Here is a 19,620-nt window from a genome sequence, read left to right on the forward strand (position 1 = left end):
TTCATTTGTTTCTTTGCTTTGATCTAATCCAATCTCTAAAACAAACTAGAACATTTATGGCATTGCTCTCCAAAAAGTATATGTTATTTCTGAGCTGCTTTCTTTATTGGCTAATTAAATGTGATTTTTGATGCCACAGTTGGTATTAAAATATCTAACACAACTATCGTTATTGTTAAATGTGCCAATTATAATCTTCTATTATTCTTCCATCAATTCAATGTGCTAATAAAGACGATGATGAAGTTGATACAAATATTGCCTATGAATATAATGAATCGAAGACTTCTATGAGGATTATAATTAAAAACTTTTCTTTGAGAATGAAATCATAATAAAGGTTATATTTTTATTGTATGCTTTTGATCATAAAGGTTATATTCAGATTCTGTTGTCACATTAATCTGAATACATTGTGATGTTTGGTCATAGGATGAGGAAGCTTTTCTTCGATCATCTTTCCCTTGGTCTCCTGGAATATATTCAAACAAAGAATCCATCATCTCCTCATTAAACATGTAATAAAACTCAGCAATCAGAATGGTAAAAACAGAAACAGTTAAACTCTCGCAGGAGCAAAGTGAATAGCAAGATCAGTGCAAAGCTTACTGGAACGAGCCGGCTTTTATTTCATGCCAAACCATAGAGTGGTCAGGGTTAGCAAGAAACTTGTCCCAAAAGAATGGTTTTAATTTTGTTTTAGGAGCATCAGATTCACCCAATGAGTCACTTCTCCCGGTCTCTGAAGAACGTCCTCTCTGATGTGCTCCAAGAGGTAAAGGCTTTGGCAAATTACCAGGTTTTGGTGGAGGGCGAACTTTTGGAAGTGGAGGTGGGCTCAGAGAAGGTGGTTTAGGAGGAGGAGGAGGTGGAGGAACAGATTTCCTGGAGGAAGCGATAATGGTGCATGAACATTTGCATTCATCTCAGGTTTTGACAGTTCCACGTCTGCTTCGGAAGATTTATGAGGATCAGCATCATTTACAGCAGATGCACTCTTGACATTTAGAGAAGAACCTGACAATACAAATTTATTGAAATGTAATGAAAAAGAATGATACAAGGAGATTAATTAACCATCATGATAAATAGCAGCAAATAGACACCTGCATTCAAATTCAGAGACGATTTCCCATCCCTTTGCCCATCATGTGGAGCTATTTCTTTCCTTTTATTCGTAACCACAGAATATCAACAGAGCTAAAAAGGCAATTCCTGCAACAGAACATCCAGCCACTGAAGCAATTAAATAATTTCGATCCTAGGAACACTTGACAATTGTGAAAAAAGCTCTTCAGTATCAGAGTTCTCACTCAGTCCTCTATCCGGACCAAAATTTGTTTTTCCCCTTCCTCCACGTTTGTTTGGTTGCACCTATTTTGTTCATAACCTTACCCCTGAAAAAAGATAAACTTCAACACAAGGCCTTTAAATGTGTCCTTCTAGGGTATTCTCGTCTACAAAAAGGTTACAAATGCTTTGATCCCTCTACTAATAAGTACTTAACCTCTGCAGATGTGACTTTTTTCGAGACTTCTCCGTATTTTTCTCCTAATACGGAAATTAAGAAGGCCATAACAGTCCTTCCCATTCAATTATTCCAACCCACCTCCACCTCCAACTCTTAAGGTCTATTCCCGGTGACCTCAACCTCCTTATGAACTTGCTAATCCAGTTGGTATTTCTAACTCTTTATTATTTAATTATGTTCTCAACACGCCCCCTCACATGCGTGTGGGCGGGCCTAATTTTTCATGGGTCAAGCACGTGAAAAATCTTTTTGATTTTTGGGTGGTAGTGAGATTGAATCTCAGGACCTCTGCATACACTGATACCATATTGAAGTCTGTGACCATCTCATCTAAAAACCTAAGCGGTTAAAGAAAGCACACTCTTATCATTTAATTATATTCTCAACATAAACAATTTAGATATCTATTCTAAGTCTACCAGGAAAAAGGTACGACAGAGAGAGCCAAATAAGGAGGGCTGAAACGAATAGAATCCTAGAACGGTTCCATGCGATAAAAACATAGTTCAATGATTGTGTAACAGACCATTATACGGCAGTAAATTGCATTTCTAAGATGCTCAACATGTTCATAAGATAAAAGCTGTCAAAAAACTGATATTAAAACAGATTTATGAGCTTATAAAACTGGACAACCCTTTTAGACGCAAGTAAATTGGAAATGTCAGTACTTATTACATCTAGCAGAGTGCAGGTAGCACATATAGAAGATAAAGTTAGATGGCTTCCCCATGTGTTAAGACCTCCAAAATGCACTGGTTTATAGGTTTGACAGCACAATAACTAAGATTTTTAAGAGGTGAACTAAGTCGCACGGAGAAAACGTTTTCAATCCCTAAAGTCTTTTGAAATCCATGTAGACTTGGTTAATAACAGAAGACAATCAAACCAAGAGATCTACATGAGTTATGCCAAACAATTGAGATTAAACTAGTCAGTAGATACCACAGAGAGATGTGTAGGATATTTAGGAAACCCCTAATTTGTCTTTTAAGACCTGATTATTCAGTATAGGAATGCAATGAACCTGAACAAAACGAATGGATATTGAGAATTCATATAATAACTGACCTCAATGGTTTCAGAATTGAAATATAGTTGATTGAATGTTGATAAATGCAAGCGTGTAGACATGCACACACACATAAAAGGTTCTGTGAGCATTCAAGCGCTGCAGAATATCTTCACTAGGAAAGAATAGAGAATAAGCAGTTAAAGGAAACACCTAAGTAGCAGTGCCTGTAAGAAAAAATTCTATCATAATTTAAGTTCTTTTAGATTTATAGCAGGACTTAAACCTCTAGGATAGGACAACTGTCTAATTAGGAAACAACATTGCACTCTATATCAAAGGAAATATCTAGAGGAAACAGTAACTAACCCACCACCCCTTCCCCAAATCAATTAACTGGTATGATAAGCTGGCATGAACAACAATTGAGAACAAAGTGAATCAACACAAGCTGCAAAAACTGAGAAAGTAGCATTTAAATATATTTCCATCTGGAATAGGAAATGCCATATTAAAAAGGATGAACCAGAAGCAACACAGCGGATATCATCCAAACCAGTTCACTAGTAAAACTAAATAAGCAATAAAATGTATTAATCAACCTGATAAACTAAATCTTCCTCGCGGACTAAACATAAGTACATCAACACGAGAAGAAATTGTCTTGAGAAACAAGACTACATGAAACAAAATCTAAAACTCCACCGAAACAGTATCAGAACTTGTAGCACTGAATAAAACATGATCCATCAGCATCTAGTTACCTCTCATTGCATCAACCACCAATTTGTAATGCTCCGCAATCAAATCTAAGCGCTTCACCATCAAGGCAGCTTCGTCATCCTCCAGTTTCTTCCACTTCTCCTCCAACACTTTAGCCTTGTCAGTAGCAATCAAACTCATCTTCTCCTTCAAAAAACTTGTTCCATTCGGATACATTGTAGACATGCCAGCCATAGATGCAGCCAAACGTGGATATTTGGACTGGAAATCCTGTTGATCACCCTTAACTATATCCTCCTTAATCAACTCTTTTACAGCAACCTGTTTTTCTTCTTCCTTATGTTTATGCAAAAGTTGTTGCCCCATTGAAACCAGCAGCAAAGAGGCGGCAAGAAACCTAGAAAGAGAAAGGGAGGAAGAAGCCTGAGATTGCAGAAGAAGTTGTATCAATAAATAGAAAATTTAATAAAATTACTTACCATATTCTTAGATTACGTATATTTTGAATATAAATGTCTATTCCATAATTTATATTGGTCATAAATGAAATTATTAATTCTTATAGTTCGAACATTGAAGTAAGGATATCATCCAGTCAAGCTGGGACAATCTGATTCACAAAAATGTGGTCACATTGTACTCGAGCTAACCGTAGCTAATGTTAAGGGGTGCGAATGGGGCCGGGGGAAAGGATGTTCGTCTTAGAATCATACCTTTGTTAGTGTAGTTAACGGGCTAAATGGGCCAGATTGGATTCACAGTTTGGATTTCCTGTTCTTTTAATTTATAATAGTAGCATTGACATTTACATTTAATAGAACCAGTTGTTTAGTTCTTGTCAAATCTAAAAAATGAGTCGCTACTCAAAAAAAAATATATACATGCAAATAACATATACAAGATATACATAAATAGCCCCCAACGACTAGCTCGAGTGGCAAAAGGTGGAGGATTTGTGGCTTAGGTCGCAGGTTCAAGCCCCACACCAAGCAAAGCGAAGCTTGGTATTTAAGTGGAGAAGGGTAGAGGGGCGGGCCCATTATCACCGAGTTTAGAAGGCTGTGATTGGTCCAAAGAGCGGGTCATAGATGAATTTCTCGGTTATCAAAACATATATATATATATATATATATATATATATATATAAGTGGAGAAGGGTAGAGGAGCGGGCCCATTATCCACCGAGTTTAGAAGGCTATGATTGGTCCAAAGGGCGGGTCATAGACGAATTTCTCGGTTATAAAAAAAAAAAAGTAAAAAAAATAAAATAAAAATAAATAAATAAAAATAAATATATATATATATAAAATCATTTTGATGTGTCTATATATGTTTAAATAATATCTGTTAACATTATTTTCAAAATATTGTAGTGTTCGAATTTTGAAAGTAAAATTATTTATGTATGTTAATTCTTTTGGTCTAAACAAGATACATGTTTTGACCTTTTGTATGTCAATATATGTTTAAGTAATATTTGTTAATATTATTTTTCAAGTATTATTATTTTGATATTGAAAATAAAATTGAACTTTGTATGTTAATATATGTTTAAGTTTATATTTGCTGGGGTTTGGTCGCCTGAGATTCTCGAGCCTCGTGATGGTGTTGGTTTTTGCACAACGCCTTTAGAATGAAAGATGACACAAATCAGCCCCAACTGTCGCCAAAATTTGACACGATGATTTGACGTTTCTCACCAATGCTCTAATATCATGTGAGAAATAGAATATTATTGAATTGTGTATCTACATTATTACACTGAGACTCTATTTATAGACACTACATTAGACTCCTTTAACAATTAGGATTCCTATTCCTATTCTAAATAGGATTGTATTACTTATTCCTATTCTAACACTCACTCTCAAGCTGGTGCATACAAATCATATGTGCCTAGCTTGTTTCAGATATAATTAATACGAAGATCGGTGAGGGACTTTGTGAAGATATCTACAAGCTAATCATTTGACTTCAAAATTTCATACCAATATCTCCTAAGAGTATCTTTTCTTTGACAAAGTGACAGTCAATCTCAATATACTTAGTCCTTCCATGAAACACTGGATTTGATGTGATATGAAGGGATGCTTAATTATCACACACAAGTTGCATCTAACTGATTTCGCCAAATTTTAGCTCTCTCAGCAACTGTTTGATCCAAACTAGCTCACAAGTTGTTGCAACCATTGCTCGATATTCTGATTCTGTACTAGATCGAGACCACACTTTGTTTCTTACTCTTCCACGACACCAAATTACCTCTTACTAAAACACAATATCCAGATGTCGAACGTCTATGAGAGGGTGATCCTGACCAATCAGCGTATGTATATCCAGTGATATGCTCATGGCCTTGATCCTCGAAGAGTAGTTCTTTACCAGGACCAGATTTCATATATCGCAAAATACGAACAACTACATCCCATGACTATCACAAGGGGAAGTCATAAACTGACTTACAACACTCACAAGGAAAGAAATGCCAGGTCTAGTCACTGTAAGATAATTCAACTTTCCAACCAGTCGTTTATAACTTTCAGGATTACTAAGTGGCTCCCACTGTCCTAGAAGGAATTTAACATTTGGATTCATATGAGTGTCAATGGGTCTACATCCCATCATTTCGGCTCTTCAAGAATGTCTACGACATACTTGTATTGAGAAATAACAATACCTAATCTAGACTTAGCAATCTCAAAACCTAAAAAATAGTTCAATCTGCCTATCATCTATCTCGTACTGTGGTCCTGCAAGAGAGAAAAATCATCAAAAAATGTTATGCCACAATGTAGGGCACGTGTCAAATGACTAACAGATGCCAGATTAAAAGAGAACCAGGGATATAAAGAACATAGTCGAGAGTGACAAAAGATAGGGGTTCGGCTTTTGAAACCCTTTTTGGTTTTGTTTGGATCCCATTGGCTAAAGTAATAGGAGGAAGAGATTGTGAATAAATAATATCAGACAAAAGTGATTTGGTACCAGAAATATGATCCGAAGCGCCCGAGTCCATTACCCTTAATCCAAGAGAACTAGATTGTGAAACACAAGCAAAAGAATTATCCACAACAGAAAGATTAGGTTGAGCAACCGAAGCCACTAGCAGAGGTGTCTGCTTACTTGCTCGATATTGAAAGAACGCATTATATTTTGTCTGAGCAATATGAGCATTACTGGATGGTCGATCAAGCTAAGCAACAAATGATACTTGTGGAGATGTGTGCTTACCTGCTCAATTTTGAAAGAGCTCATTATATTCCTTGAGAGTAATGGGATCATAGCTGGGTGGTGGACCATGCAAAGTATAACTTATGTCATGAGTGTGTCCAAGTTCATGAAAATAACTACACTAGGATCAATGTTTCCCAAAACGTTCTCCTCCTCACCGATTGTCCATACACTAATATGTTCATTTTTCTATGGTTTGAGATGCGAGAATAGATGAGTCAACAGTGGGTGATTAAACTACTTTGTGACTAGGAGACGCAACAAGACGAAGTAGACAAGGGAATAATTCATCAATTGTAGGAACGATAGGACTAGCTAGAATCTGGTCACGCACAGAATTGTGGTCAGTAGGGAGTCCAACAAGTGTAAGATATAGAAATAATGTATGTCTATGCTCTTGCTGCTTTTCCACGTTTGTAGTGACTAGCCTCAACGTTTCAAATTCCTCAATGATTGCTTGTACCTGTCCCAAGTAAGTAGACATCAGATTCTTGTTTCTTAAGTTGGTCATTCAAGATATCACATCATAGATCTAGATATGTCATTAGTGTATAAAGCATGTGCTTTTTCCCAAACTGAATAACATGTCTCGAATGGGTGAAACAAGGGAATCAACTTTGAAACAATAGAGAGTCATTGTCACGGGCCTATTTTTCAAGGGCTCGTGGGACAACAAATGAAGGCTTGCACAGCTCTTCGGATGTTCAGTCCTAACACAAACTAGCACTCAAACGTGCAGCAGCAAATCGTCTGAAACAGTCTACTAAAACAGCCAACTAGAAAGCAATAAAAAGGAAACAAGCTTTGGGAGGCAAGTGCCAATTTTCTTGATATTTTCTCCAAGTGTTCTACATACAAATGAAACACTACCATATATGTCTAAAAGCTGAAAAGAAAGCTAAAAACGTTGGGGACAAGTTCCCTAAAAATAATGGACTACAAGTATGACTTTGCAAGTCAAAGGTAAGGTGGGAAGAAAGTGGAGTGTTCCTTAATTTAAGGAAGCCTTGCCCCTTTGTCTAGGGCCCTTTTGTGGCTGGAAAGTCTTGGCTGCCACCTGCTCTTCCAACGTCTCCAAGTCACTTCCGCAAGCGGGAAAATAATCGATACGCTGCCCGAGACTCGCTGAAGCGCAACCTGAACTCGCGTTGCCCCCGGAACTGCTGAAATTTAACGTAGCTCCTTGCGGGGCGGTACAATTAGCCCATATTGAAGCTCAAATCAATGGGGAAAGAGANNAGCTAAAAACGTTGGGGACAAGTTCCCTAAAAATAATGGACTACAAGTATGACTTTGCAAGTCAAAGGTAAGGTGGGAAGAAAGTGGAGTGTTCCTTAATTTAAGGAAGCCTTGCCCCTTTGTCTAGGGCCCTTTTGTGGCTGGAAAGTCTTGGCTGCCACCTGCTCCTCAAACGTCTCTAAGTCACTTCCGCAAGCGGGAAAATAATTGATACGCTGCCCGAGACTCGCTGAAGCGCAACCTGAACTCGCGTCGCCCCCGGAACTGCTGAAAGTTAACGTAGCTCCTTGCGGGGCGGTACAGTCATACTACATAATTGATCATCCATGTTCTCCCATTATGCTTTGACTTTTGCATCTTCATCACTAGAGTGTCTTTCCATCTACCACACAAGCATTGTTTGTTAAGTGATCTTGAACACCTTGACCCCTGCACCACGACTCAACTGAGGAAGCCCAAGCCAAATAGTTTGAACTTACCATTAAGGGTTCTGAAGTAGTTATAGGGCTTGAACTTCCAATACCCATATTTTTTAAGCCAGAAACATCACACCCAAAAGACATTTTTCTAAATTTGACTTAAAAATAGTAAGACTTGCTGGAAACTGCTAGAGTTTGCCTATAGTGCCTGTAAGTTCTGAAAAATTCCGATTTCGCTGGGAGCTTGCCAGAAACAGCCTGGAAATCGCCGGAAAACCTAATTCCAGTTATCAGATCCGGAGAAAACTGGATGGGTTTTGATCGGAATTACTGGATGACCCCAACAGAAGAAAAACAACTCGAAATAAATGACCGGAGCAGCCCTCCGCGCCAGTGCGTGATTCAGATCGCGCCGGAAAACTTCCACCTTCAAACGGCATGTGAGAATGCGTGAGGGGTTGTTTTCCGATGGTTCTGGCTGGGGTTTGGTTGCTTGAGCTTCTCGAACCTCGTGATGGTGTTGATTTTCGCACAACACCTTTAGAACAAAAGATGACACAAATCAGCCTCAACTGTCGCCGGAATTTGACACGCTGACTTAAAGTTTCTCACCAATGCTCTAATACCATGTGAGAAATAGAATTTACTGAATTGTGTATATATATTATAACATTGAGACTCTATTTATAGACACTACATTAGACTCTTTCAACGATTAGATTCTTATTCCTTTTCCTATTTGTATTCCTATTCTAAGGAGGATTGTATTACTTATTCCTATTCTAACAAGAACAAAATGAATCAAATCATACGTATAGTGTATACATGATACCAACTAGTCGGGATCATATTGATGTTATATTTACTCAGGTGGTTGCCAAGAGCCTATTAGTTTTATTAGAGACATAGATATCACGTAGGGTCAATGTGAGACGGACGGTCCTCTAGTATTAGATAATCCAAAAACCGTCCTTTAGGATAAAATATTAAGTACTGGAGTGAAATGGACCAAAATGGAATTTCTAACAGGATTCATAAAGCCACCATAAGGGGGGGAGAGAGAGAGATTTACCCTCCTCGAGAGCATCATAAACTTCTTCTGTTGTCACATTTAAGACTTTGAGGAGAATTGCTAGATTTCGTGATTTCTTAAGATCAATAATCTCAATGTACTGTGAGGTTTGATCAAAGGATGAGGAAGCTTTTCTTCGATCATTTTTCCCTTGGTCTCCTGGTAAATATCCAAACAAAGAATCCATCATCTCCTCATTAAACCTGTTATAAAATTCAGCAATCAGAAAGATAAAAACAGAAACAGTTAAACTCTCGCAGGAGCAAAGTGAATAGCAAGATCAGTGCGAAGCTTACTAGAACAAGCTGGCTTTTATTTCAAGCCAAACCATAGGTGTTCAGGGTTAGCAAGAACCTTGTCCCAAAAGAATGGTTTTAATTTTGCTTTAGGAAGCATCAGATTCACCCAATGAGTCACTTCCCCCGGTCTCAGAAGAACGTCTTCTCTGATGTGCCCCAAGAGGTAAAGGCTTTGGCAAATTACCAGGTTGTGGTGGATTAGGAGGGAAAATTTTTGGAGGTGGAGGTGGGCTCGGAACAGGTGGTTTAGGAGGAGGAGAACCAGGAGGGACCAGGATGTGGAGGTGCAGATTTTCCAGGAGGAAGTGGTATTGGTGCATGAGCATTTGCATTCATATCAGGTTTTGACAGTTCCACGTCGGCTTCAGAAGATTTATGAGGATCAGCATCATTTACAGCAGATGCACTCTTGACATTTAGAGAAGAACCTGACAATACAAATCATACAAATTAATGAAATGTAATGATACGATGAGATTAATTAACCATCGTGATAAATAGCAGCAAATAGACACATGCATTTGAATTCAGAGGCGGTTTCCCATTCATTTGGAGCTATTTCTTTCCTTTTATTATTAACACAGAATATAAACAGAGCTAAAAAGGCAATTCCTGCAACCGAACATCCAGCCACTGCAGCAATTAAATAATTTCGATGCTCTTGATTATTTCCCGGAGAATTAGGACCATTTTGTGGTTTATCTGGAGGATTAACAGGCAAAGGTTTAGAAGAACTGGTGTGAGTTCTAACTTTTGGAGGCTTTGCAGGAGGTTTTAGAACTGGAGAAGGAGGCTGCACAGCTGGAGGAGAGCTAGTGTGCACTTACAATAGAAGGAACTGGAGCATAAACTGGTGATACAGTTGCAGGACCTGGAGATGGAGCAAGGGTTGGAACTGCTGCAGGACCTGGAGAGGGAGTGGGAGACTGAACAGTTGCAGGGATTGGAGATGGAGCGAGGGATGAAACTGGAGCACGTTTTTTTGGCAAAGATGGTTTCTTTCTTGTTCTCAGAGCCTTCTTTTTTTTTGGCAAAAATGGCTTCTTCTTTTTCTTAGGTACCTCCTGGGAACGCTTGACAATTGTGAAAAAAGCTCTTCGTATTTGCTAAACCAAGTACTGGATGCATCAAAAGCTTTCAGAAACATGAATTGGAACATTTTTCCTACTTAAGCATTACAACAAAATCTGCTTATTTTCGAGGAGGCAAATCTTCAGTAGCCTTTTGAAAGGTTCTTTTTCGCAACAAAGCTATATCCTGTTTTAAGTAACTATAACTTCCTGTTGCTATCTGTTGAATATAATATTCCAGAAATTTTGCAGCTTCAGTACCCTCTTCTAACTCTTCCCTGCAATGAATCCATACTAGCTCAGCCTGCATACAGAATATTTCATCAAGTAATAGTATTCTGCCAAAGCAAGAATTAAGTGAGAGATGTAAGTTCTAAATACCAACATAACATTGCTTTTGTGATTTTCATGATGCAACATATGCTTTTCCATCTTGCATCTTTTGAAAATTCAAATTTGATGGCCTTAGTATAGGGACAATGAATCAAAACACTCAACAACTAAACTTGCAGCACTGAAACTTGTTAGCCTATGTAATTGAACTGTCCGAATCCAGATACAGAGAACTGGACTACAAAAGTGTGTCAGAATGGTTTTTTCCTTATTCTAGTTGGAAAAAGATACAGAGTAAGAAATTTTGCTGGATAGAAGCAACAGCTTGGGAATACATATTTACATGCTAGGCTGGCTTGGGGAAACAGAAAGGTGACTCCAGTTTTTCTTGCACAATGATCTTCAAAATGCTCGTGCGAGGAAAAGACCTTTGATGCAATACAAATAAGTTTAAAGGAATAGGTTGAAAAGGTTACCGATTTCAGGAAAACACCGTATTTAAGTTCCAAGGTGGAATATTATTGATTCTTCCGCATTGTCTTTGTTATAGATACAGATTCAATTCTTATTTCCAATGAACATCCAAATTTCAGCCATTTTTACTACTAATAGCTTAGTCTATAAACTTTTGGAAATGAAAAGCCTCAGGAACTTTGGGCAAAGACCAGATAGGTTAAATCCTGCTCTTACTTGAAAACACAAATTCATTTAAATAATCTAAAAGTTTACCTCTTATGAAAGCTGTTAAAGTGTGTAACCGTCTCATGACCATCTCATCTAAAAACATAAGCTTTTTGAAGCACACTTTAATTACTTAATTGTATTCTCAACAAAAATAAGGCTACTTCAATTGCAACGAAATTGCTAATACTCATCAGAAAATAGTAATCAGGTATCAGCAAACAAATGTGCAAACATGTCAATAACAACCATAGTTGACATATACATTAGGCAACTCATATCTAAACACATTTTATGGATGCACATTGCATTAATCTCCATATGCTATGATGCCCAATAGAGAATTATCATTTAAGTTATATTCATAACATGTAAAAAATTATAAATTTGTTCATTTAATAAAATAATTTTAGAATGCATAAGTTCAAAGTTGAAGTTAGATATAATTGAAGCACATTCATTTTCATCTGAACTTTAATCATAAGAATTAACGGAATCATTTTGGCTTAAACTTAAGTAAAGCTAAACTTTAGTCATATATAATTTAAGCACCACATACCTAAAGTTATTCAGAAATAAATAAACCTTAGTTATATATTACTGAGATGTCCTCTAAGAAACATCTTTCAGAGCTAAAATTGTTCCATAAGATGGAGCTATGGTGCATAATGAAACTATTGAAGTGTGTGACCATCTCATCTATCTAAAAGTTTAAGTTGTTAGCCCCCAAGGCCTAGCTCGAGTGGCAAAAGGTGGAGGATTTGTGGCTTAGGTAGCAGGTTCAAGCCCCACACCATGCAAAGTGAAGCCCAGTATTAAGTGGAGAAGGGTAGAGGGGCAGACCCATCATCCACCGAGTTTAGAAGGTTATAATTGGTCTAAAGGGTAGGTCAGAGACTGATTTCTCGGTTATCAAAATAAAAAGTTTTAACTTATTAGAGATAGCACACTTTTATTATTTAATTATATTCTCAAAATCATTCCATACCTTTAAAATCAGTCCTTTTTGCACCTGAATGTCTATATAATCTTATTTCTATTAGCAAATTAATAGAAAACCTGAAATGTGTTGTAACCTTCTTTGATGATTATGTTCTTGTGTAGGATCAGACATCAGAGTACGAGACAGGTGATTGGAAAAGGACATGAGTCACAGGGATTGTACTTGCTCTCTATCCCAACACTATATGTTGTTTCTTCTGAATTGCTCCATAGTCAATTGGGTTATCCAAGTCTCTTGAAATTGCAAAAGATGGTCCCAAGTTTATCTAGTTTATCTTCGTTAAATTATTAGTCGTGTTAGCTTGGTAAGCACACTTGTGCCTCTTTCCCAAAACACGTCAATAAACGGACCACCTCTATGTTTGAAATTGTTCATTCAAATATATGGGGTGCAAGTCCTGTGATTTTTCCTTAGGCATTCATTATTTTGTTACTTTAATTGATAACTTTAGCACAAGACCTTTAAATGTGTCTTTCTCGGGTATTCTAGTCTACAAAAAGGTTACATATGGCTTTTATCCCTCTATCAATAAGTGCTTGATCTCTACGAATGTTACTTTTCTTGAGGCATCTCCGTATTTTTCTCCTAATACGGAAATAGAAGGCCATAGCAATCCTTCTCGTTCAAACTATTCCAACCCCAACTCCATCTCCAGATCTTAAGGTCTATTTCCGACGACCTCAACCTCTTACTGAACTTGCTAATCAAGTTTGGTATTTCCAACTCATATAAAGGTGCACAAAGCAATCTTGGTGACTTATTACCTGCTCCAACAATGTCTTCTCCTTAGAGAGAAGACACTTTTATTATTAAATTATGTTCTCAACATGCCCCCTCACGTGCGGGTGGACGAGTCTGATTTTTCATGGGCCAAACACACAGAAATTCATTTTGATTATTTGGGTGGCGGTGATATTTGATCTCAAGACCTCTGCCTGCTCTGATACCATATTGAAGTATGTGACAATTTCATCTAAAAGATAAAGCTATTAGAGAGAGCATACTTTTATTATTTAATTATATTCTCAACATAAACAATTTAGATATCTATTTTGAGTCTACCAAGAAAATAAGGTATGACAGAGAGAGCCAAATAAGGAGGGCTGAAACCAAAAGAATCCTAGAGCGGTTCCATGCGATAAAAACATTATTCAGGATAGAATGATTGTATAACATACTATTATACAAGAGTGAATTGCATTTCTAAGATGCTCAAGATGTTCATAAGATAAATGTTGTCAAAGAACTGATATTAAAACAAATTTAAGATCTTATAAAACTGGACGACACTTTTAGACACAAGTAAATTGGAAAATGCCAGAACTTATTACATCTAATAGAGTGCAGGTAGCACATATAGAAGATAAAGTTAGATGCCTTTCCCATGTGTTAAGACCTCCAAAATACACTGGTTTATAGGTTTGACAACACGATAACTAAGATTTTTAAAAGGTGAACTAAAATCGCACGGAAAAAATAGTTTACAATCCCTGAAGTTTTTTGAAATCCATGTAGACTTGGTTAAAAACAGAACACAATCAAACCAAGAGATCTGCATGAGTTATGCCAAACAGTTGAGATTAAACTAGACAATAGATACCATAGAGATGTGTGGGAGATTTAGGAAACCCCTAATTTGTCTTTTAAGACCTAATTAATCAGTATTGGAATGCAATGGACCTGAACAAAACTAATGGATATTGAGAATTCATATAATAACTGACCTCAATGATTTCAGAATTGAAATATAGTTGATTGAATGATGATAAATGCAAGTGTGTAGACATGCACACACATATAAAAGGTTGTGTGAGCATTCATGCGCTGCAGAATATCTTCACTAGGAAAGAAGAGAGAATAAGCAGTTAAAGGAAACACCTAAAAAGCAGGAAACAACATTGCACTCTATACCAAAAGAAATATCTCAAGGAAACTGTAAATAACCCACCACCTCCTCCCCAAATCAATTAACCGGTATGATAAGCTGGCATGAACAACGATTGAGAACAAAGTAAATCAACACAAGCTGCAAAAACTGAGAAAGATCGCATTTAAATATATTTCCATCTGGTTTAGGAAATGACATATTACAAAGGATGAACCAGAACGTCTCCAGACATTCCATTTCAGCTATTCCTAAGCTTGCTTCCACCATACATGGCATTATATGATAGGAATGTGTAGGCATTTCATTGCAACCCAGTAATAGAGCCAATCACTCCATACAACACTAACATATATAAGAAGCAACACGGCGAATATCATCCAAACCAGTTCACTAGTAAAACTAATTAAGCAATAAAATGTATGAATCAACTTGATAAACTAAATCTACCTCGCAGACTAAACATAAGTACATCAACGCGAGAAGAAATTGTCTTGAGAAACAAGACTATGAAACAAAATCTAAAACTCCACCGAAACAGTATCAGAACTTGTAGCATCGAATAGAACATGATCCATCAGCATCTAGTTACCTCTCATTGCATCGACCACCAATCTGTAATGCTCCGCAATCAAATCTAAGCGGTTCACCATCAAGGCAGCTTCGTCATCCTCCAGTTTCTTCCACTTCTTCTCCAACACTTTAGCCTTGTTATTAGCAATCAAACTCATCTTCTCCTTTAAAAAACTTGTTCCATTCGGATACATTGTAGACAAGCCAGCCATACTTTCAAATGAAGCAGTCAAATGTGGATATTTGGACTGGAAATCCTGTTGATCGCCCTTAACTATATCCACCTTAACCACCTCTTTTACAACAACATGTTTCTCTTCTTCCTTATGTTTCTCATCATCCTTGGGTTTGCTGACTTTAGCACTTCTCTTAGGTTCAGAACTCTTCTTAACCTCAACAGTAATTTTAGCTGTGCCATTAGTGCTAACTCCATTGCTAGTTCCAGGGGCACCCCAAATCCTCTTTGAATGCTCAAAAACTAGAAAATCCAGACCCTTCATGAAAACTGGCTCCTCACCATCTTTCACATTAGTCAAATATTTTTTCTTTAACCTCCTTACCTTTTCACGGAGTTGCTTCTTTGAAACTTCAACCTGCAACTTCCCCCTGATGAATTCATGAAAAACAGACATATCGGCACTAGGTTCCATACCTTTTACCGCCTTGTATTCAGCAATACCTTTGAGTAGAGCAAGCTGGTCGTCATCGCTCCATAGACTGCGAGGAGTAGCAGCTGATTTGTTCTCCTCTTCTTCTGCAATCTTGGGCTTCTTCCTCCCTTTCTCTGTCTGGGTATCTTGCTGCCTCTTTGCTGCTGGTTTCGATGGGACAGCAGCTTTAGCAGGAACACTGGGCTTGACGGTGAAGTCCAATGCAGAAGGGGAAGGCAGGGAATGGCCCGATTCCGCTTCCGATTCGGATCCTGACCGATTCTCACTGCCGGACTCAGAAGAAAATTGGAGTTTCTGAGTGATGGGTCTCTTTACAACAGGATGTGCTGTCTTGGGTTCTTCAGTTTCTTCCCCTGATTCTTCTTCTCCTTCTTCCTCCCCCGATTGTTGTTCTTCTTCTTCCCGGGATTCTTCAACCTGTTCTTGTTCTTCAGATGAGGATACAGAAGGAGGCTGGTCTACTAAGCGGGATTTGGTTTTGGGGGACATTGCTTCAGCAAACAAGAAGAGAGCTATTCGGCCGTCAGCGGTATCTATGGTGAGTGTTGAAGCAAAGACAAAAAGATGAAAGCTTTATGTAGGGTTTTTCTATTTATATAAAAAGCCAATGTCTTCATCAATTGTCGCGCCTTCTACAATTGGATAATTACTTTCCCCCATTTGGACATGTGTTCCACGTGAGTTTTATGAGTCACACCAATACCACTACGCACATGTGGAATGGGGATGGTCGGAGGATGACGGAGCAATCACATCTTATTAGTAATTTTTAATCGGAAGAATTCTCTTTTCAAAATGTGATTTGTTGTTTTTAATTAGATCTATGTGAATTTGAAAAAAAAATATCAAGCACCAAAAGCGGTGAAGGACTTAAAATAACCCATCCGGTTAAAAAGAGATCCATCACTCAAAAATCAGTTCAAAACCCTATAGAAACTCTAATCTTCTTCTGATACCGAAAACGAAGATGGATCAGGATCCAAATTTGAAGTGGAATCGGGTTATTCCTTGCCTTCCCCTTCTGCATCAGACTTCACAGTCAAGCCGAGTGTTCCTGCAAAAGTTGTTGCCCATCGAAACCAACAACAAAGAGGTCGCAAGAGACCTAGAAAGAGAAAGGGAGGAAGAAGTCTGAGATTGTAGAAGAAGTCGTAGCAATAAATAGAAAATTTTATAAAATTACTTACCATATTCTTAGATTACGTATATTTTGAATATAAATTTCTATTCCATATTATTTTCTGGTCAATAATGAGATTATTAATTCTTATAGTTCGAACATTGAAGTAAGGATATCATCCGGTTAGGCTGGGACAATTCGATTCATAAAAATGTGGTCACATAGAACTCAGGCTAACTGTAGCTAATGTTAAAGGGTGGGAATAGAGCCCGATGAAAGGACATCCGGCTCATCCCCATACTTTTGTTAGTGTAGTTAACGCGTTAAGTGGGCCAATTTGGAATTTGTGTTTTTTTTTTTAAATTTCTAATAATAGAATTGACATTTACATTTACATTTAATAGAACCAGTTATTGCCAAATTTTAAAAATAAATCAATTTAATATGTCTATATATATTTAAATAATATTTGCTAACATTTCAAAGTATTGTAGTGTTTGAATCTTGAAAGTAAAATTATATTTGTATGTTACATTTTTTATTCAAACAAGATACATGTTTTGACCTTTTATATGTCAATATTTTAAGTAATATTTGTTACTATCATTTTTCAAGTATTGTATTATTTTGATATTGAAAATAAAATTGAACTTGGTACGTTAATATATGTTTAAGTTATATTTGCTAACAATTTTTTAAAATTATTGTATTGTTTGTATTTTGGAAGTAACATTGAATTTTGATATGTCAATATATGTTTAAGTAGTATTTGTTGATATTATTTCTAAATTATTTTATTCGAACAAGACAAACAAATATTACTAAAAAGAAATTCAAAAACTCAATGAGCCTTTTATTATGAATAGCTAAATTGTAAAGCCTAATAGAAAAATGACAAAATTATAATATATTTTTTTCTCAAATTTCATAAACTTAAATTAGGAAAAGGAGATTCAGTTTTAAACAACAACAAACATATCTAGTGAAATTTTAGAAGTGAGAGTACACAGTTTTATCCCTACCTTACTGTAACACCATGGAAATTTCTAAGCTAAAACCCGAATCATTCTATAACACCTCACAACTCTTCTCTTAAAACTTTGAATCGTTCGTTGGAAGTATATGAGCTCGAACCGGGTGATGACATGATGTCATACTTGCTCATGTGTTTTAAGGTTCTTTACCAAGTGTATAAGGCAATTGTGACCTCTCGGGAGAATCGATGACTGCATCAAAGATGCGGTGCTAGTACATCTAAAGTGATCTAGGGTCATAAAAGACCTCAAACACCAAGCCAAGTTCAAAGCATTCTTGTTGGCTAAGTTCTCGCATGAGTTCATATAAAGGTCAACTTGAAATACTAATACCTCTCAACATATAATGAATTAGGTGGTCTATGACCTATCAAATTAAAGGTCTATGCGTCTTCTTTCCAACGCCACATAGTTTGAATTATTTCGAATTCGAAATAAAAAGTTATGATCGTTTTACTAGAACAAACCCGGGCTGGGAAATTGGGCGAGGTCACCTGCTCAATCGACGATCAGTTGAATGGTTTGGCGAATTGCCGAATTGTCCTGAAAACCTTAAGTTTCTGTCCATTTGGGTGATCTAAAGTCTCATTAGGCAATCCACCAACTATTTTCGGTGAGGAGACCTCTAGATCATCGTTTTGGCCGACAGGATTCATTAAAATATCGTTTTCTTTGATTTTTATGGTCTTCTTACGTTCCTAGAAAGGTATTCTTGACCTTTTACCCTCAAACAATTTCCCTAAGTCCATCTTACAATGTAACAACATCATTATACGTATATCAACTCTCAAAATCTCCAATTCTCATTCTTCCAAAGATCAAGAACTCCAAATAACATCATTATATTTATTTTTTCAAATTTACATGACATCCAAACATCCCCACGTGCCCAACTATGTGGAGTCATGGAGTCTTCCATGTAAGCCAAAAGGTGTATAAAATTACAAAAGAAAAATGAGTTCAGGGGGTAATAGAGCCTTAGTTTAGTTAAGACGTGTCTTTGAGATTTCGGTCATAGTCTAGGGGGTACGTGTGCCTTATCCCTATTCTTTTCATCTCCATTAGCAATATTATATTCTTAGGGCTTGTTTGGATGCTGATGAGAAAAAGACTTATTTATGTATTAAAAGTAGCGTAAATTTATATGTTGTATAATAGCAATGTATGAAGTGCGTAAACATACAAACTTTTTTCAATTGAAGATTACAAGAATATGTTCTAATTGCTATTTTAGAAATTTTGATTATGTGGTATATGTTCTAATTTTTCCACCTCAATGTACAAACATGAGACCTCAAAGAATGTTGGAATATAGGTTGGTTATGAGTATCCTTCTATTATCAAATATCTAAAACACATGATACAAGATAGTTTTACAATAAGATTTCCTACTTGGCATTTAGATGAATAAGATGCCAATATTAGGGGAGAAAATAAGCAAAGAGAAAAGGAGATAGATTGAAATAAATTATCATTGTCTCATTTGGAGCCCCATTCAAATCTGTGTGAACAAGAGGTTAAAAAAATAAATTATTTGCAAAGTATTGCAAATCAATCGCCAATGCCAAATGCATTTACTAATTGTTTGGGACCAATGCTTTGAAACTCGGAGATAATAGATCTATCCTCTATCATTCTCCACTTAAATACCAAACTTGTGACTCCCTCTACCTTTGTCACTTGAACTAAGCCATGGGAGCCAGAAATAAAGTCAATATATTGCC

General features: G+C 36.8%; 1 protein-coding gene across 1 annotated transcript in view; it reads right to left on the reverse strand.

Moving 5' to 3' along the window:
- The window catches only part of LOC125877732 (STOREKEEPER protein-like), a 58,548-nt gene extending 42,236 nt beyond the window's left edge, over nucleotides 1-16,312 (reverse strand). Inside the window, exon 1 of the mRNA XM_049558958.1 lies at nucleotides 15,751-16,312. Within this exon, the coding sequence (XP_049414915.1) occupies nucleotides 15,751-16,231 (481 nt within the window). The 5' untranslated portion in view covers nucleotides 16,232-16,312. The remainder of the gene's footprint in view (nucleotides 1-15,750) is intronic.
- Between the last annotated feature and the right edge of the window lie 3,308 nt (nucleotides 16,313-19,620).

Source organism: Solanum stenotomum, chromosome 9 (genome assembly GCF_019186545.1).
Source record: "Solanum stenotomum isolate F172 chromosome 9, ASM1918654v1, whole genome shotgun sequence".
NCBI lineage: Eukaryota > Viridiplantae > Streptophyta > Magnoliopsida > Solanales > Solanaceae > Solanum > Solanum stenotomum.